Source organism: Mustela lutreola, chromosome 5 (genome assembly GCF_030435805.1).
Source record: "Mustela lutreola isolate mMusLut2 chromosome 5, mMusLut2.pri, whole genome shotgun sequence".
In the NCBI taxonomy this organism is placed as follows: domain Eukaryota; kingdom Metazoa; phylum Chordata; class Mammalia; order Carnivora; family Mustelidae; genus Mustela; species Mustela lutreola.
In genome coordinates this window covers 32672080-32693721 of record NC_081294.1, presented here as the reverse complement: position 1 = coordinate 32693721, position 21642 = coordinate 32672080, and the positions used below count along the sequence as shown (strand labels likewise).

At 38.1% G+C, this 21642-nt stretch overlaps 1 protein-coding gene and 1 long non-coding RNA gene across 2 annotated transcripts in view; one reads left to right on the top strand and one right to left on the bottom strand.

Moving 5' to 3' along the window:
- The window catches only part of LOC131831700 (uncharacterized), a 32475-nt gene extending 25951 nt beyond the window's left edge, over nt 1–6524 (bottom strand). The window contains exon 1 of the long non-coding RNA XR_009353766.1: nt 6385–6524. This is a non-coding gene — a long non-coding RNA (uncharacterized LOC131831700). The remainder of the gene's footprint in view (nt 1–6384) is intronic.
- The window catches only part of C6 (complement C6), a 64362-nt gene that overhangs the window by 13381 nt on the left and 29339 nt on the right, over nt 1–21642 (top strand). Inside the window, exons 6-10 of the mRNA XM_059173884.1 lie at nt 621–768; nt 4696–4834; nt 10105–10305; nt 14720–14960; nt 20261–20383. Of these exons, the coding sequence (XP_059029867.1) occupies nt 621–768; nt 4696–4834; nt 10105–10305; nt 14720–14960; nt 20261–20383 (852 nt within the window). The remainder of the gene's footprint in view (nt 1–620; nt 769–4695; nt 4835–10104; nt 10306–14719; nt 14961–20260; nt 20384–21642) is intronic.

Genomic DNA, 21642 nt, shown 5'->3' with positions numbered 1-21642 from the left:
TATGTGTCTGACTTCTTTTACTCAACAGAAAATTTTAGAGATATAGTGATAGTATCATTGTACATGTGTATGTGTGTGTGCGTATATATATATATATATATATATATATATTAAATTATAGATTTTTTTTTTCTAAATAAAAAACAGTGACATGTACTATGGTGAGTGCTGTGAAATGTGTAAGCCTGATGATTCACAGACCTGGGGCAAATAATTCATTATATTCTAATAAAAATAATTTTTTTAAAAATGGTGACCTTGATTTTGTTGTACTGAATCAAAACAAAAGTCTGAACCTACTGTTGATTTTCTCCTACAGAATATGATTTATGCAGCAAGCTCACTGTAATGGGAATGGGATTCTAGAAGTACCTCTCTTATTTAAAATAAGCAGCCCAATGGTGACTAAATAATTCTACAATGACTCTTGTTATCCTACAAAAATAAGGGGAAAATATCAGTTTGGCATCCATTTCCATATTTCCTAAATCTGTATAAAAAATGAGAACTTTCCCTCACCACTCTCCCTTGACATTTAAAGCATTAACTTGTTTCAAATCAATAAATACCTTCTCAAATAATCAAGTGTGTCGTTAATGTCATTTGCTTGCCTTGACCAGGCCGCTGCATTGCCAGTAAGTTAGAATGCAACGGAGAAAATGACTGTGGGGACAATTCAGATGAAAGGGACTGCGGAAGAATAAAAGCAGTGTGCCCGGGGAAGAAGCAGCATCTTCCCATCCCCAGCGTACAGCTGATGGGTGCTGGGTAAGTGATGGCTCTTCGTCGTTGGCGGGAGTAAAGGTACCTCAGGAGGAATGAGCTGGAAGCAGCAGTGAAGGAATGAGACCCATGTTTGTCCGCTTTCCTCAGTAACCTCTTATGACTCCCACCAGCCCTTTCTCCCACACGTGGCTGCCCTGCTCAGGTAGCATGTGGCCAGGATCCTCACTCATGGGGAATAAAAGAACTTGGCATTTTCACCCTTAGTCTGTACCAGGCAATGCTAGGCGCAATTCATAAACATCACTTGTTTCCATTCCCATCTACCCTTCTGACAGCTCTGCAGTGAATCAGGCCAACTGGTGCAGGCTGGATTCTTGGGGCTCGGTCTTGAATGGGCCAGTAATCAATCAGAAATGCACAGTTTCCTCAACTGTATGTTGGATAACTACAAACGGATTTGAAGTTCTGTCCTAAGAATTCCTAATTAGAGTTGATTTCAATGAGAATGTTCCAACAGCATCTTCTTATCAATGGACAGAAATGGTTTCCCTGGAAGAAAACCTCAGCCCAAAATTCCCACTGATAATCACATTTCCTAATGTTCTGATTGATGAGGGGTGACCTTACAAACTCACCCCTTGCTCAACAGATCAAGCTTCTAGAGTTACAGATGGGGAGGACCACATGCTATGTGTACTTTGGCAGAAGGACCATGTGGCCCTCTGCCAGCCAGAGTTGTTATCCTGAGGTTTCTCAGAAATGAGCAAAACCTGCTGGCTCAGGGACAGCCAGTCCTCTCTCTGCCTCTCCAGGGACTGAGAATTTTAAGAGCTGCTTACTGGAATTCTTTCTAATCTGCTAGCCTTAGAATCTCTGGCCCCCTCTCTAGCACATTTCTACCCAAAAACTGTAGCCTCCTGGGTAGCTGTCCCTCTTTTCAAGTAGTATTTCTCCAAGAAAGAATTTAACAAGACATACCAACGTTCTTAGATTGCCAGCGCCAGTCACCAGGTCTTAAACCTAAAGCAAGAATTGGGCAATAATAGCGTGCCTTTTGTTTTTTCTCAGGCTCAACAAGGTACAAATGCATATACACACATATACATAGAGGCACACACATGCAGATTTATGTGTGTGTATGTGTGTGTGTAATTTTAAATGAAATCTTAAAAGTCATAAAATATGATGTATAAGACCAAATTAGATTTAAAAGACACTTTAAAAACTTAAAATATGAAAGACTGTGATATATTTGAAAGACCAAAATATTTAAACTCAACTTAAATACCACAGAGGAGAGAAGAAAGAATAAAGTTGAAAATGGCAACACAGTTGACTTAATTCCTGACAGACTCCTCAGGCGTGCTCGGACAAAGCCCCCTCCAGAAAACTATCTTTGGGCTCTCTGCTACCTTCATAAATTCCTTATGACCTGTGGGAGCCATTTTTCTCAAGCTCCTTCTTGTTCGACAAACTCATAAGTACATTGTAGAACACGTATAAGGTCAACAGTTTTTTGTAACGTCATCGATCCCTCTCAACTCAGAAAACAAAAATGAATGAGTCTGAAAACACCCGTGTTTGTCATGCTCCCGTAAGTAGTTTGGAACATTTTTCCCAGACCAAATCCTAATGCTTTCTCCCTCAAATATCCATTGATACGAATTCAAATAAGGACGAGAATGAACCTCAACTTGTGTTTGTAGCTATTTGAGTATGAGGTGCATCTTACAAAACCCACAGGAATCAGGTCTTTTTTTTTTTTAACAGCTTTATTGAGGTACAATTCACATACCAGTTCTCTGCCTGTGTACCTCTTTTTCTCTCACATGATCACCCTTCTCACAATGCTCTGACACCAGAAGTGTAGGTGTTTTCCCCCAAGTCAATCTCTGTCACACCAACTGGGTGTCCTGCACTTTAACTCAATTAATGCCACAGGTTAAGGGCTCAGTCCCACAAGACCAGACTCCTCTGATGCTAATCACAAGACCGAATATCACCTGTGATTCTGACACCTAGGAGGTTTTCAGGACCCCCTCCTCTTTGCTTTATTTGCTAGAATGGCTCACAGAACTCACGAGGTAAAACAATTCATTTGCATTGCTAAAAAACAAAATTCAACTGAGTAAGTTAAGATCTAATTGGCTTTATTCAATGATTCGTGAATCAGGCAGCATCCCATCTAGCAGACAGAAATGAGCTCCAAGGAGCTATACAAAATGGAAGACTTTTATGGGCAGAAGGATGCAGAGCAAGGAAGTTTCTGAAAAGAGTGGATTATTTCAAGCAAGGTCACCTTCCTTTGAGGGAAGGCAAGTGTTGATCAGGCCAATTACCTCACTAGTGCTGACCAGATAATTCCCTATGGCTGGTTAAAGATCACTTCCTTGGGAGAGGCAATCAAGAACTGCATTTAGGTGAGGCATTAAGGATTTGTTTGTTGACATGAATCTTAGCCCAAGTAACTCCATTTTGCTGTTTCTTTCTTTTTTAAAATACTGGCTACCAGCTTATTATAAAACGATGTAAAAAAGAATACAGATGAAACTCCAGTTGGTAGACATAAGTAAGGCAAGGCACACCATTCTCCCAGCACTTCCATGTGTTTACCAACTGAGAAGCAAACTGAACCCCATACTTGTAGGATTTTTTTTTATCAATCATGTAGGCACGATTGATCATTGACTCCATTTACAGTCCCTCTCCCCTCTCTGGAGATGGAAGATAAGGCTGAATATTTCAAGCTTTTAACATGGGTTGGTCTTTCTGGTGACAGGTCCCCATAGAGAAGCCTACCAAGAGTCGCCTCATTTGAACAAAAGACACCTAAGAAATTCCAAGGGATTTAGGAGTTCTGTGTCACAAATTAGGGTCAAAGACCAAATATTAGAACAAAAGATGTTCTTAGTGCTCCTATTACTTAGGAAGCTACAAGGGTTTTAGGAGGTTTAGGTTTTTTTAATTTTCATAATTTTTTAAATATCTGACTTGTGCTAAGCTAATGACCTTCAATTTCCTCATTTGTAAAATAGGCAAAATAATTGTATCCTTATCTACATCACATGGTTATCATAAATATTAAATATATATAATAGTAACATTAAATATAGATCAACCAGAGCTTGATACATGTATATGTATAAATATATGTATATATTTACTTTATACAGATAGTAAATATGTATGTATATTATATATAATGTCTGTAAATATACAAATAGTAAATTATGTATAAAATATACACATTATGAATATTTGTAAGCATTTGTTAAATAAAGTTAAATATTTTTAGTTATTAGTAAGAACGACAATATTATAATTTTATTAAAATACTGCTGTTATGGGCTCTTGGGTGGCTCAGTGGGTTAAAGCCTCTGCCTTCCGCTCAGGTCATGATCTCAGGCTCCTGGGATTGAGTCCCGCATCCGGCTCTCCACTCAGCAGGGAGCCTGCTTCCTCCTCTCTCTCTCAGCCTGCCTCTCTACCAACTTGTGATCTGTCTATCAAATAAATAAATCAATAAAAATCTTTAAAAAAAATACTGCTATTATTATTTAATTATTGGCTGTCTATAAGAATTCCTTTATGTATCATACTGAAGGAAGTAAACTCAGAATGGCATTAATTATGTAATAATTTCTTTCATAATCTGCTTCCAAAGTTTGCACTGATGTGGTAAGTCATGAAATAAAAATAAACCTAAATTTTAGTTCATGCTGAAAGCCCAGAATATTTAAGTGAGTGGAATACAGAGAATCTAATAGAGCCAGAGGGGCAAAGTTTTGGCTTCCACACCTTTCTGCCTGCTTTATCATAAGCTAGAAAAAAAAAAGGGGGGGGGCTTTTTTTCAAGTTATTCTTCAAGAGTCAAAAATGTCTAAGAAAGGAATTTCTTTCATAGAAGTCTGGTAAATTTTAAAAATTGCTCCACATCTATTGAATTCTTGAAAATTACTTTGTTTGCAGGTATCATTTTCTAGCAGGAGAGCCCAGAGGAGAGGTTCTTGATAACTCTTTCACTGGAGGAATATGTAAAACTGCCAAAAGCAGTAAAGCAAGTAATCCATACCGTGTTCCAGCCAATTTGGAAAATGTCAACTTTGAGGTATGACAGCCTATCATGGCGGCCCTCCAATGCTGATGATGATTAAAAGCTAAACTTCCAATGAAGAATTAGTCATGAAGGGAGGGACAGAATACAAGGGTAATGAACATTTTAAATCGTGTATTATGGGTTGGTATTTAATCCTTCCACAACCTAGTGAGGTCAGTGTTATTGTCATCGCTTTATAGATAAAAACGAATGTAACCCAATTTGCCCGTAGTCGAGCATCTCATAAGTCAGGGGTTAGTGATTTAAGGTCAGGTTTCCCAAACTCCAGAGTCCAGTGAACATTTAGCTGTACCTTCTCCCACGCAGATAAATAAACAGTTTGCTTGATTCCAAATTTCCTCGTACCATAGCTAGTTCTCTCAGGTAACCTCAAAAATGTTGTGGTTATATAATAGAGTGCCTGGCTTCTTAAAAAAAATCAAGATGAAGCTAAGTGTCACAGGGGTAGTTCTTCTTACCTTTCTTCCTATTTTATTAGTTGATTCGGTTTTCTGTTTGTTTTCCTCAGTGTGATGAGAAATAAACTAGACTCCCAGAACCAACCCCAGTGCCTTACACACAAGTGCTCCAAAATTCTTGAACTAAAGCAAACAATCCACTTCTTTTAATTTATGATAAGAGAAACAGGAAAGACAGGATTTTAATAGTAATATCCAGGCATACAAATTTGACACGCTAGAGAGAATTTCAGGGGTCCATTGATTTCTGGATAGTATAAGCTTTATGGATAGTATAAGCTCAGAAAAAGTCATTTAATCCTTCCTTTAGAAAACCTTTCACATATATAAATACAAGCAGTTTTCCAATTCAATCAGCTTAATTTAAAGCCACCTGAGATGTATTAATGGACCTAGGGAAGGCCCTTGGGGCCCAAATGCCAAATTCCAACACCTTCTGGAAGAGATCTCTGCCTGGAGATAGAAGTGACAAGTGTAACAATTGACCTCTGACCAAGTAAAGAAACTGCCCATTATCTCCCCACAGATCCAGATACTAATTCTAGAGGGTCCACCACCACCACCAGTGGAGGTGGTATGCTAAATAGGAACTCAGAAGAGACATTGTTCCAAAGAAATTCTGTCAATTACAGCATTATTCTTGAGGGTATTTATTTATTTGACAGACAGAGATCACAAGTAGGCAGAGAGGCAGGCAGAGAGAGAGGAGGAAGCAGGCTCCCTGCTGAGCAGAGAGCCCGATGGGAGACTCGATCCCAGGACCCTGGGATCATGACCTGAGCCTAAGGCAGCTGCTTTAACCCACTGAGCCACCCAGGAGCCCCTGAAATAAGCTTTAAAGACAGAGCTAACACCCAGATATTTACATATAATACTGTTATGTTGGAGGATGTCTTCTAGCACTAAACAACCAATCCATATGCTGACTTTTAAAATACAAAATCCTCCCCCAGCAAATACTTCCTATATTCTCAGCAGGCATCTATTTCACGCAGTTTTACGAGCAACATGTTAAACTCAGCTCATGGAATGAGGGCAAATTTGGACAAATTTGTTATCTAAACATATCTAAACAATACTTACAGTTTTGAAAGTACTTGTTGGAAGTATTTGCTTACATTGTTTTACTCAATTCCCATAACAATCTTCCCAGAAAAATAGAAGATTGTTTATGTCCATTGTACCCATAGAAGATCCAAGATCTGAAACCGCTAAAAACTTTCTTGGAGTTATGCAACAAGTAAATGGCACATGCAAATGAGAACTCCTGGCTCCTAGTGCAGCGCTGCTTGAGCTAGGTGAGACCTTGACAGTAATAGCAAGAAAGACATTAACAACCGTGTAATGTGTGCCAGGGTTGTGTACCTTTCATAAACTGTCATTTATAAAAGGTATCACTTGGGAGGTTCGCCAAGGGTGTGTTAGGGTGAGCTCTTCCAGTTTACAAGAGTGAATTGTTAAATTTTGGGGAACTTTTCAAGCCAGTTTATAAACATAGTCACTACTAAATATTAAGTACATAATCTTACAATCACATAAAAATATTAAAAACTTAGGTAATAATTATTCAAAATTTATCAACTCTCTATTATTTTGCTACATATTCCCATCTACACTCTTGAGGTTACGTACATCTATTGTATCAATGTAATGAAAATGCTATATAATAATTTGCTATCGTACATCTCTTTCCAGGTTTGAATTAAGAGACACCACACAGGTAGCTTGAATCAGGTATGGTAGGAATATATACACCATAACCAAGGGCAAATGCTGTAGTAAGTCACAGGTTTTTCCCCTCCCAGAGAGTTGGTTTTTAAAGTTACCAGCGGACCACTGGATCTGCCCACATAACTTGGTAACCCAAGTCTGGGTGGCTAGTTACATCAGGAAATACAGCCCAAAATTCCTCCTTCAGAATAAGAGACTCCTTTCATTATCAGTGTAGATTAAACACTGTTGAACCTTACTTAAGAAGCTATCTGAGTTGATGTCTAACTATATGTCATTGAATTTTAGGTAATATTCAACTGCTGAGGAAGGTCAATAACCAGATCCAAGGTCAAAAGAGACCGGTTGACTCTTCACCGATCTCTATATTGCTTTGTTCATGCTGTTAGCAGGCAGCTGTCCAAATCTAAGCTATGCCTTAATAAAAACATAGAGGAGGAGAAAATCAGCAGACACCTGACTTCCCTTCTTCTCTAGTACCGGGGTTCATTAAGATAGATGAAATAACAGGTTGGCTGGTACAGATGAGAAAGGCTCTTGAAAGGAAAGGAGGGGAAGACATTAGATAGGAAGTCAGATTAGAAGACCACTGGAAGAACTCTGCCCCTTAGGGATCCGCCAGCTGCTAACTGCAGAACTCAATCACCATATAATTCCTGCACCAGCCCCCAGAGTTGTACCACTTACTCAGGAAGACTCCTCTCTTTTCCTAGGTGGCGCTGCTTCACTACTGGTTGTATGCCAAGCATTTGCTGTCAGCAGCAAAGTGCAGAGTGTGGTCACCACTGGACTCTGATTCTTAACAATACATTGCCCTATTTAGGCATGGCCCCTTGCTGCATCCCAAAGCTATGAAAACCTTCAAGTCCTCCCCAAATCCCTTGTGAAATCCACAACTTCAGGTCCTGTCTCTGACCCTCACCGCACAGGAAACCAGGTGCTACCCAGTCCTCTCTATTCCCGCAGTCCTGCTTATCTCTCCTCTCCTCCTTTCTACAAACCCATCTTTCTTTAAACTAAAAAGTAAAAGTGTCGACGCACATAGAGTCCTATGTCATCAGCCCACTGGATCTACAGACAGTGAGGATGGATGGGCTCATATATGCATGTAATGATAGGTAAATGAGGATTAAAACCTTTCCCCAGAGTTTGGGTAACATCTCTTCCTGGGAAAATCCATACTTTCAAAAGTTGCCTTGGCTTTCTATATTCCCTTTCATGGAACAGCATTTCCATCATCTCTCTCTCTCTCAAGCTCTCTCTGTCCTCCCTCCCCGTGGCTCCTTGGTCAACAACTTCTGTGAACTCAACTCCTCTTTCAAATGCCCCAGTTTTCTCTCTACCCAACCCCCACTGCCCTAGACCTGGCCATTATCCTGTCTCACGTGGCTTATTCCAACAGTTTTTGCAACCACTCCCCTGGCCTCCACTTTATTGACTATAGTTAACGTGATCTTTGTAAAACACCAAAGTGATGGTAACACTCTCAATATTTCATTCATTCAATTCACATTTTTAAAGAACCTGTTATATGCAAAACCTTCATTAAGGAGTCAATCCAAATACTTTCTCAGGGCATGCAGCCCTGCCCCAGTTTCCCAGTTTTACCTAATTTTTTAGTCCTGCTCACCCATAAACCTGTCCTTCCAGCAAGCTAATATACATGGGCAGAGTTTCCCTGAACTTTTGCCCAGGATACCTGAGCCCTCCTCCTTCCACACTAATATATTTTTCTCTTTACGTTGACACGTCTTTTCTTGCGTAAGAGCTTAATTCATAAAACAAAATATTTGTATTCTGAGTTTTTTAGAGAAAGGTAAAGAAATGTCAGCGGCTATATTTAAATATGATTTTATTGCTTCATCACTATCTAAAGAGCTTCATTTATGGGCCCTTTAAATGCTAACTAGCATGCACTGGAGTATCTGAAAGTAGCACTGAACTTTTGACTGTGTCTTACTGTTGAGCAAGACTTTTGCAGCTGGGTTATTTTGTCTTTCCTTCATTAATTGTACAAGCTATTTGATTGTGATATGCGGTTTGCCTCACAGTGCACTTTAATATTGAATATTTTTTTTAAGATTTTTATTTATTTATTTGACAGACAGAGATCACAAGTACAGAGAGGCAGGCAGAGAGAGAGGAGGAGGCAGGTTCCCTGCTGAGCAGAGAGCCCGATGCCCGGCTCCCAGGACCCTGGGATCATGACCTGAGCTGAAGGCAGAGGCTTTAACCCACTGAGCCACCCAGGCACCCCTTAATACTGAATATTTTAAAACCAGAAACTTTCCCACTACAAACCAGAAGAGCATATTTAACATAAAATACTCTTCAATTTATTTTGAAACTTTGTTTTTTTTTAATTCATCCACTGTCTCTTTGTAGCAGCATAACCATAACAGGGATTTAACTTGTACTTGGAAAATTCCTGCGCCACTCTAGTCCAGGTCAAGTTCCAGGGGTAGTGTCTTTCTCCTCATCACCTACTCAGCCAGCGAAGGCAGAGAACCAGCTGCCAGGCAGAACCAATCAATTATTTGGCCTCTGCCCTGCAGACATAGCCAGTAGAGCGCTGATGCCCAACATCTAGAGGAGACTAAGTGGGTGGGAATGGAAGTAGAACAGGGTAGGACAGAATCTGTCCTCCCCTTTAATAGGCCTCAGTGTTCTGGGAGATACCTTCAATTAGATTGCAAAGAGCATCAAAATTCACAAGCAGACTAAAAATAACCCTTGTTGCTTATTACCCTGTTGAGTCTCAGTTTAGGAGTAGTTTGCTTGATGAACATTTACCTTGGAGGGGCCTCTTTGGGTTTTAGGGTTATTTATGCCAATCCCATTAGTAGCACAACACTTCCCACATTGAATTAAGTGTGGGTGATTGTATTTCTCCCTAACTACTATTGACTTCCTGAGGACAGGAACTAATTTTTCCTTTATTTCTAGCAAAATTGGTCTTAGACAAATAATCATTGAATGCATAAGGGAATGAAGGTTCATTTCATTAGATCTTAACAAGTAGCTGTAATATTTCCTAAGTTATGTCTTATTTCATATGGATTTTTTCTCCAGGTAAAAACTGAAGAAGATGATTTTGAAACAGATTTCTACAAGGACTTAATTCCTCTTACAAGTAACAAAGATCGACAAGGTTCATCTTCAGAGCAACACCAAGAAGGTGTTTATGTACCAATTTTTTATTCCTCAAAGAAAACTCGAAGCACCACTCATAAGTATGCCTTCAAACAAGCCATAGAAGCCTCTCACAAAAAGGTAATCAAAATGGTTCCCAATCTGTTTATTTTTTTAAAAAAATTAATGCCAATTCCAGCAACCTTCCAATGAGAAGGGGATAGCTTTGGGCATCAAATCAGTAAGATTTCTAACACAAATTTAAATAGATTTACCTTGTTATATCTGATTTCAGAAATTATAGAGGTGATATATATAATAATGCATATATTTGGCTGTATTTATGGTTGTGTTCTCTTTGTCTTACTGTTTTAGGTATATTTTTTCTAAACCGTATGTAACAGAACTTTGCTTTTTTAATCTGACAGGTCTTAGCTAGGGAAATTTCATCTTCTTTGATTTAATATACCCTCTGAAATACTAGATTATATTTCTTCCTTTTTAATTTTTCTCACTCATTTTATTTTGTTGCTGTTTCTTATTTTTTTAATTTTGCTATCTTTGTCTCATTTCTGTTTACTGCTTCTTGTCCTTTTGATCATTTTGGAAGTGCTACTAAACTTTTAAATTCTGCTTGTGGTTCTCTTTCTTTAATTAACAAGCATAATTAAACCTGTTTTTTCTTTCATCACATGAAGTAATATCTATAGTTCCCAAAAGAGGTTTTACTTCTCTATACCCCACCCCCACTATTTTCTTTACCTGTCTGGTCCCCACCACTAAATCTCAGTTTTACTGAGATAGTTCAAAACCTCTGTGTCCCCTTTCTTAGAATTGTTTTGTGTTCATTTTTATATTACATATGTTAGTTTGTATTTTATTCTGAGTCTTATATTCTCTATTTAAAGATTCCTCATTAACATTTGTAAAGTTCATAGTCTGTATTTTATATTTGTGTTATATTTTATATATTGTATGTGTATGTGTGTGTCTATACTTACTTACTCCCTAAGTCCTTATAGATCTAATATGCTTACATTTTTCCTGACCAATAAAGGAATATCTTGGCCAAATATAGGAATATTGGATCATAGTCGTCTTTTCTTGGTAATTGTTGGATATTCCACTCTCTTCTACTTTTCATTGTTGCATAGGAAAAATCACATGCAGGGCTGATTTTCTTCCTTTTATTTTCTCTATCTGGAAATTTATAGTTTTTATTGTTGTTTAGAATTTGGGTTGTAAGTAAGTATTAGACTTCTTCCATTAATCGTGCCAGGAAACAATGAAACTCTTTCAATATGTAAAGAAACATTTTCATCCATTAACCTTTCTTCTTCTGTTGCTTTTTCTTTGATTATTTGTATATGAAAACTCCTGGACACATTTTCCAATTTAGGTGATAGATTTATACTAGACATTTTTAGACATTTACAAATGTATTTTAAAATAGTATCTGCTCCTCACTACAACCACTACTGTGTACTATTTTTTTTCCCAAAGAGATGAATGGGAAGACTGAGCCCTGAATCACAGAACCTGAGGGGAGAGGTGGAAAGAGTTTCCAACACTGGAACAGATGGGACCAGCAGCTGGAGGGCACCATTTTATGGCTCCTCCTGTCTTTACCATAGTGCCTCTCATATTTTATTTATTCACCCATTCATACACTTACATAAATAAGAGATTTTATAACACTATAGATAATTTTCCTAGGCACTTCATTTATCTTCAAAAGAACACTAAGAGGGAATCAGAGTAAATATTTTTAATAACATTTTACAGATGAGTAAATTAAAGTCCATACATTTATTTTTAACCCAAGAGATATTTATCAAGTATCTACCATGTATTATGTACTACACTAAAGTCCAAGAAGCTAAGTGTTCCTATGATCTTACAGAGAGTAGAGATGTCAGAGTTGGGCATTGAAATCAGTTTTTTCTGATTTTTGCCCACTCTTCATATCACTACGTTACACTTAAAGCTATCTGCTTATTCATTCATTCATCTATTCATAATTTAAACGAACTATGTAAAGAGTAGAGTTCTGGTGATATGAACACATAAAAGAAAAAAAGAGAGAATAGAGTAGATTCCTTTTATAACATAAATTGTTAGTGCACTTTAGAATGGGCTATAGGTAGCATAGTGTCCCTCAAATTTACCAAATTATATTCTTTTTCCTTTAAGTTTTTATTTTATTCCAATTAGTTAACATACAGTGTTCTATTCATTTCAGGTGTACAATATAGTGATTCAACCCTTCCATACATTACCCAGTGCTCTTCACAAGTGCCCTCCTTAGTCCCCATCACCTACTTCACCCATCCACCCCAACCATGTTTGCTCTCTATAATTAAGAGTGTGTCTGTGTTTTTTTTAAGACTTTTTTTTTTTTTAGAGAGAAACACAGAGACAGCATGAGTCGGGAGGGTGGAGCTGAGGGAAATGGAGTGGGAGAGGGATAAGCAGACTCCCCACTGAGTAGTTGGCAGGCTGCAAGGCCCAGTCCCAGGACCCTGAGATCATGACCTGAGCCAAAGCCAGATGCTCAACCAACTGAACCACCAAGACACTCCAAGAGTCTGATTTTTGATTTGTCTCTCTTTCTTTCCCCTTTGTTCATATGTTTTGTTTCTTAAATTTCACATATGAGTGAAATCATTTGGTATTTTGTCTTTTTCTGACTGACTTATTTTGCTTAGCATCTTTCCATGTCATTGCAAATGGCAAGATTTCATTCTTTTTTATGGTCAAGTAATGCAAATGATATTTTTTTTTCTTTCAAGATTTTATTTAAATTTAAGTTAGTTAACATGTAGTATAGTCTTCATTTCAAGAGTGGAATATAGTGAGTCATCACTTATGTATGACACCCAGTGCCCATCACAACATATACCCTCATTAATGCCCATGACCCATTTAGCCCATCCCCCTTGCAAATTATATACTTAAAACAAGTTAAAATCAGAATTACTAGTAAGCAAAAGCATCCCGTGGCCCTTCTCTTAACTTACTGATTCAGAATATCAGGTGGGGCATGTGATTCTGCCTTTTTTTTTTTTTGTAAGTCCCCAGCTGGATCTAATAAATATATCCAGGATTTGAAAAAACTGCTTAAAAATATAGTCCATAATAAGTAGGAAAATGGAGATACTGTAAGAGACATAGATATATATATCGGTCTCAACTTTAAGATTTGCTTCACAGGGACGCCTGGGTGGCTCAGTTGGTTAAGCAGCTGCCTTCGGCTCAGGTCATGATCCCAGGGTCCTGGGATCGAGTCCCACATCGGGTTCCTTGCTCGGCAGGGAGCCTGCTTCTCCCTCTGCCTCTGCCTGCCTCTCTGTCTGCCTGTGCTTGCTCGTTCTCTCTCCCTCTGTCTCTGACAAATAAATAAATAAAATCTTAAAAAAAAAAAAAAAAAGATTTGCTTCACAGAATTGGTTTATAAATGTTTCAGAGAAATGTGTTAAAGGCAGGAAGGGGGCCAGGGTGTAAAGGAATAGGGTAGAGAGAATGGAAAGAGAGAGAGAAAAGTGTGAATGGTGACTCTTTTTCAATCTTTGTGATTATTTCTTTTCTTTTGTGTTAGCAGCCATTTTATGCCTTAATTATAGCACACAAGAAAATAGCTATTTAATAGTTTATAGCTACGATAAAGTTCATTTGCTAAAGTACACTCCTCTCTCTGTTATTACTCAAACATTACACTTTGCTAAAATTGAGAGATACGTAAAGTAGAAATAATATTTTTTACAACAGTATATGTGGGTATACTCCGAAAACTCAGTGGATATGTAGAAAGACAAATTAATGAAATGAGATTTGGGTATAAGACCAACCACCAAATCATAAATTAACCTGACATAATAAGAAATGATTAAAAAAAAAAAACACCTCTCAAACAAATATTCCAGTTTATGGGTAGAGGAGGGAATATAAATAATGTTTAATTTTAACCCTAAGTAATTTTGAATCATAGCATGTTAGAGTTGAAAGGGGTGTCACACAGCCTTCATCTGTGCCCAAGGTGACATTTCACAGACATCTGGGGCCTGGGGAATGTACATGCCTTTTCCTAGTTAAGGACAAACTTGGGACTTGAGCTCAATTGCATAACTTCCAGTTCAAAATTTATGCAATTCTTCTTCAACGTTTCGCATTAGCAAGAATTTCTAAATACTCAGTAGGGACGCAACCATGATTGACAATCAAGAATGAAAGATTGACTTTTCCCATCACGGATGTCTTTTTGGTAGATCCCCCTACCAAACGTAAGCTTCTACCACACAATTCACGTTACTGAGGTAATCTTATCTGTTGCGCACTTTGAACGTTTCAGGAAAAAAACCCTGGGAAGTAAAACAAAAATTCTAATTTTGTGTGTGATAGCACGCCACAGAGAGTTAAAGCTGTTAGCAGACTATGGCCGGGATGAAGCTGGTGATAAATGGATGACATTTAAAAGCTTGACACTTCAAACTTTCATTACCTTTAATCATCTTGGCTTTTTTTTTCCCTTCTTCTTTTTCTCTCCTCTTCCATTTAGGATTCTAGTTTTGCTAGGATCCATAAAATGATAAAAGTTTTAAACTTCACAATGAAAAGTAAAGATCTGCAGCTTTCTGATGTCTTTTTGAAAGCACTTAACCACCTGCCTCTGGAATACAACTATGCTTTGTATAGCCGAATATTTGATGACTTTGGGACTCACTATTTCACCTCTGGCTCCCTGGGCGGCGTGTATGACCTTCTCTACCAGTTTAGCCTCGAGGAACTCAAGAATTCAGGTAGGATTTTTGCAGCCCTCCCTTTTTTTTCAACTTGATTCAACTGCCTGCAATTCATTTTTCTCTTACTCTGTCATTTTAATTCTTCTTTGTCAACTTTTAGACTCCACTTTATTTCCAAAATAGTATGAAGAACAACCAAAAGGTACACACTCAAGCAAATAAAATAAAAATAGAAAATTAGGAACAAAAAAGAAGGAAAAATAAATATACATTCCTCTTTGACTGGACATTGGGTTTGTTTCTGAATTTCCTGACATCTGGAAACATCATAAGCTACACAGTAGTAATAATCTAAAAGAGAGATGCATGCTATTTTTCTCAAGGAAAATGAAATTTGTCCTGGAATTAAACTCTAAAAGATAATTTACTTATAACATTTTTATAGGAGATAGTAATTTTATAGAAAAATAGTTATAGGAAATTCACTAGCTTTCCTTTTCTTTTAATGATTTTTAAGTAAAAGCCAAGGGCGTAAGATAAAAGAACAATTAAAGACTTGACAAGGGACTAAGTTAATGTGAGCTAGATATGCACCTACTGTTGATAAAACTTGAAGCCTGATGAGAGCACTTTTTTTTTTTTTTTTTTTTTGAGGAACGTTTGCAACTTTATATTTTAGGATATAATCAGGGATATTTTTCTGCTTCCCTGTAAGCTTTGGTTTATAAATAAGCATTAGTTTATAAATAAATCTTGGTTTCTTGGGGCGCCTGGGTGGCTCAGTGGGTTAAGCCGCTGCCTTCGGCTCAGGTCATGATCTCGGGGTCCTGGGATCGAGTCCCGCATCGGGCTCTCTGCTCAGCAGGGAGCCTGCTTCCCTCTCTCTCTCTCTCTGCCTGCCTCTCCATCTACTTGTGATTTCTCTCTGTCAAATAAATAAATAAAATCTAAAAAAAAACAAAAAAAAAATCTTGGTTTCTTAACTATTACCTTAAATTGCCAATAGTAATTATTATTACAGCTTAAGCACATTGGATCAATTTGTTTTCAGACTCCTTTGTGAAATGACATAGGGCCTTTGTGATGATTCTATCATGTGTCTCTTAAGGACATGGTTGGGAGATGTTATGGTAACCAGAACTCAACTGACCAATTACCCCAGATAAATAAGAATTCTTGATCGGGTGACTTTTATATGAAAGAAAGCAGGGGGTGTCTGGGTGGTGCCAGTCAGTTGAGTGGCTGACTCTTGGTTTGGGCTCAGGTCATGATATCAGTGTCCTGGGACCGAGCCCTGGGACTGGCTCCATGCTCAGCCTGGAGGCTGCTTCAGGATTCTCTTTCTCTCTCTCCCTCTGCTCTCCTCCCTGCCCCCCTACCACTTTCTTTCTTTTGTTTCTCTCTCTTTTAAATAAATAAATAGATCTTTAAAAAAAAAGAAAAGAAAAGAAATCAGGAATTTATTCAAAAAAAACAACATCAGGCCAACCTTCAGGTCACTCTAGTGTCAATCCCTCTCTTAAATCTCATCATTGCAAATACTAATGTTTAATGTGGGTCTCCTCAGTTATTCCAAACTTTAAGTGACTAGCTATCCCTCATTATGTACCTTCCTAAGAAAGAAGATGGGATAAATGTTTTTGAGAAGGATTTTCAGTAAGAGGACCTAAAAAAGTTTTACCTGACAGAGTCACTGAAATCCAAAAGATTTATGCTGTGGTGGGCTTTCAGATTGCCTAACCTTATGTTCCATTTCTGTTATTCTTTCCACTGGAGCAATGTCTGTATGATTAATTTGGTATCTTCTGCCATAAGAATACCACATTAATGCTAAGCAAAAATGGTTGTGCAAAACCTCTGACTTTTGACTGGTTTCATCTCACCCCTGGGATGAAATTATTTTGGTCGCTTGCTGCTGTAGCCCAGAGAATAATTTCTCACTTGATCAGCTATACTCATTATGCATTCACAGCAAGGCTTCTAAAGGCTTAGACATCAGGTCAGTTAAAGACTATGTGAATCTTTAATCAACCATTCAGCATTTTAATAGTTGAAGACCCATGACCAAAATGAAGTGGTGAACTATACTTTCCTACTGAAACATTCTCACCTTCCATCTCTTTCTCTGTAAATAGAGGTAGAAACAGGTGCACATAATAAGGGAAAGGAAGGAGTTTGAGATGTGATAGGAAACTGGAAATATATGACCATATACACCTACATACTCACAGACACAAATGCTATATATAGATATAGACATATCACATATACTTTAGAGTGTACATATGTCTATTCAGTTTCTATATTTAATATTCTTATATATAATACATGTTCTTACATTCAATAACTATATATATATATATATTACATGTATATATTTCTCTGAGTCACAATAATGATACTGGTGCAGTCTTAATCGTGGTTAGGATGAAACACATCCACATGGAAGAAAATCTCAATAAAATGAGATTTCTCTAGTGGGTATGCTTACCTGTTTTTGCCCACTCTCTAGATGAATATATACTCTGGCCTCCTCTCACTTTTTTCCATTTCTTCTCTCTTTGCTGAGTTATAACATGGAACTAAAGTATAGGCTTAGCTTTTATTTGCTTTATTTAATAAGAATTGTATCCCTTGTCATTAATTTCAAAAACATGACCTGAATATTTCATAGTACCTTTTCTCCCTCAGGAAGAGGAAAACAAAATTAAATTGCTTTTTATTTGCATCCTTCATTTATTCCTCTATTGTTCAATGTCCCACAGTCAATTTAAAACCTTGAATAAAAGTTGACATTGCTTCAGTGTGCTCAGTGAACAGAACTTCAGAAATACAGTAAAAACATTAAACAATTAAACTATCATAATGTGCGAGATGATAATTTTAAACATCTTTTGTTGAGAAGTTATTTCTTACTCCAAACTGGAGGACAATTACAGGCCTCACCATTTATCCATATGACATTTTTGACTAACACTGTTGACCTCTGCCCCGTCAGAGCAACTGAGGACATTTCTGAAATACTTGTCACTGTGCTACATCAAAAGGACACTCTAGTTTGAGAGGCCAAGTGCTGCAAGCTACAGGAAATACAGGGGAAGAAAGGCTTATATAGAAATTCACTGATAAAGCCTTGACATTGTCAAAACTGCGTGACCAACACCATGGTTCATACAAGGGATTCATCATTCACATCTTCTAAGATTCTCTCTTAGCCCTCAGAAAATGAAATTAACTAAGTTGATAGCCAATGAATTATGTTATAGTTAATGAATTGGATGCATAAAATTTAATTTTCATTTATAAATAATAAAAACCTAATGAAAAAATTTAAAAAGGATGGGAACTATGCACTATAGACACATTAAATTCCTAACATGGCTTCAACGTTTGACTCACCTACTTGTTAGAACAGCACTACCAGAAGAAAATGACTCATACTTATTCAGCCTCACCAAAAAAAAAAAAAAAACAGACTTTTTTTTTTTTTTTTTTTGGTTAGAGTTAAAGATTCATGGTAAGCTGGTAAACATGAGGGCTTCAAACTAAGAATTTTTCACTGCCAACTTACAGTGCATCTCTTCAAATGTGTCCAACAATTGAAAATACTGTGCAGTAGGCAGACCACATTCCCTTCTACTTGGCCTCATTTCTCAGTAATCTGTGTCTTTAGAATTCAGTTTCAGCATCACACCCAAACGACACCTCAAGTTCTAAAAACACTCCTCTGCTGACTATAATCTATAATCCTAAATATCAGGATTTGATGAACTCCTTTGCTTTAAGGTGCTTAGGAGCTGATACTAACAGCCCTATCTCTTCTGTGCTCGTGTTTTGCAAGGCAATTTTTTTAAATTAATTAATTAATTATTTTTTGAATTTCTTTTCAGTGTACAGAATTCATTGTTTTTTGCACCACACACAGTGTTCCATGCAATACGTGCCCTCCATAATACCTGCCACCAGGCTCACCCAACTTCCTACACCCCCACCCTTTCAAACCCCTCCGATTGTTTTTCAGAGTCCATAGTCTCTCATGGTTCATCTCTCCCTCCAATTTCCCTCAACTCCCTTCTTTCCATCTTCCCATGTCCTCCGTGTTATTTCTTATTGCAAGGCAACTTTTAACTAACAGTGAAAAAACTGAATTCTTGTGTCAGCTGTACTTCGATTTAAGTAAATTCCATTAAAAACAAAACCCAAAATCTGGACTCTAATTTTACCGTTTCCGGTAGCAGGTCAAGAGGCTTTAGGTAGCTGTTAAAAAAAAAAAAAAAAAAAGAAATGTTGATTCTCTTCTAATTACCCCGGATAGGCAGCACCAACTCAGCCTACAAATAGCCAGACCTGTTTCCCTGCACTGTGTCCCACTTAATCCCTGACGTCGTGTTGATTTTGAAGTCATTGAGAATACAGGCAAGGATGGGAGTGTGAAAGAGCGACTCAGAGGTCAATTTCTTCAACAAATGATGCTCGGAATTTTGGTAAAAGGCAAGAACAATGAAGACTAAAGATGTTAGAACCGAATGGCCTAAGCCTTGGAGCGCCAGGGTTTTGACAAGACTTCTGTCTTATGGCAGCACCAGGAAGCTAGGAAGAGATCAACCCCAGCTCTCCAGGGCTGGGAATGAAGCAGTATCCCCCTCCCTCCAAGACATGAAGAGAAACAAGGAGTATAGGCTTGAATGAGGATAAGGAAGAAAAGAGTCAGTGAGGACACTGAGAAGAGTTCATAGGTCAGCAAGTCAGAATTTCTGAGAGAAAACAAAAGGGTTTTGGGGGGACAGGTGGAATGAGCAGCTAAGTCAGGGAGACGAGTATGAGAATGAGTGTTCAGGGAAGGAGGGACGAGCAACAAGATTTCCATTCTACGTGATGACCAGGGAATAAATGAGGTGGACTCTGGCCTCACAGAATTAGCTATGCCCAAAAAGTAGGCCTGACAGGGGCACCCCATGGAACATGTGTTCATCTCTTCATCTGTGGGGCTATCGAGTGGCTGTGGCCAGTAGGACAGGCAAGCTTGGGGGCTCCTTGTGTGTAGGCCACAGGTAGAGGCCAACATGAGCCCCATGGGATGGGCCACAGACACCTTATATTTGCCTCTTAGGGCCAGTGCTGACAGGAGAGACATCAGGGACTCATAAATGACTCCTGTGTTCAGGATCATCCCAGGACTTGTAAAGGACTGAATCTGGAGATGAAAGCTGGAATCATGCCAGTTTACTGGAACTGGAGAAGATGGGAGCTAATACCGAGTATTTGTCGCTCCCCAGTGTCCAGAGCCTCATGCCCTTCTTCTCTGACTTCTCAGGAGTGCATTCTCAGAACGTGCTGTTTGTACTCCCCTTTCCTAGGTTTAACAGAGGAAGAAATCCAAGACTGTGTCCGGTTTGAAACAAAGAAACGCTATTGGTTTATTACGGTAACAAAAGTGGAATACCGATGCACCAAAAACAAGATGTCCGAGAAATACGAAGGTAAGGGTACTTCCTCTCTCCTAGCAGCTTGCCCTGTCCACAGGTGGCTGACTGGAGTACCACGTTACGTTTGACTGTGCTATTTTTAACTTTCCTTTATTTCATTTATCTACCTCAGAGCCCTCTGTGTGGTGGGGGGAGAGGTGAAAATAAAATATCATTAGCACTACTTACAAGAGAAATATTTAAGTTTTTCTTGATCTTATACTTAGGTTGTTTAACATATATCAATTCTTCCCAGGGACCGAACTCCGTATTAAGCACTGTGATGTAAAAATGGGTGTCAAGCAGCCTTCCTATCAAGGAGGTTACAAACTACACGTATAAACAACCATTAAAAATATAGGCTAATAAGAGTCTATCAGTCTATAAGGCTCCAGCAACCATGCCAGAAACCTGAGTGTTGTCTTTAATTTCACCTTCTTTCTGGCCTCCATACCCAATGAGTAATCACTCTACATCCTTGATACTTCTCCAAGTTACCCCCATCTCTTCATTTCCACAGGCATGCCCTGTGTTCGTTATTTCCAATCCAGATTACCGCAGAAGTCTCCTAACCAGTCCCCGTCCCCTTGGCTCTCCCAAAGCCTTCTTCCAATCTCTTCTACAGATTTCCTGTGACAGGACTTTTCCAAGGCAAACTTTAACGTCAATTTTCATGCCTTAAACATGTCATGGTTTCACATAGCCTTAAAGATAAATTCCTGCATCTCTCTCGCTCTCTCTCACTTGCTCTCTGCCTAGCTGAACTATATAGTCTCCTAAATAAGTCATACTCTCTCTTGTGCTTTGCCATAATAAATATCTCCTTCCTCTGTGTGAAGTTCTCTTGGTTCCTGACTTTGCCTGACTGAACGCTATTCATTCTGCTAACAAAAAAAGGAAGCAGAATCATAGAAACTCCTAAAATATGAAGCTTATATTCTCCTGGGGAGACAGATAAGGAATAGATAAAAATATTTACTATAATAATAAATAGATAATTTTGAATATTCAACCATATAGATGATCTACATGGATATGCCCATGTTAAGCATAAGCAATTTAAGAGGAAGGTGATTTTTATTATTGATGGACTACTTTGCCCACGTATCAGTCATATGCCATTTAAAACCAATCTTGACTAAACATAAACACATTTTTAAAGTCCTCAAAGAAGCTTTTCTGCTCATTTCATTTAAATGAGGACAAAGGAGTTCAGTCATTATGAAAGAAGAATAATTTACGTGCAATGTAAATTATGACAACTATGCATGCAT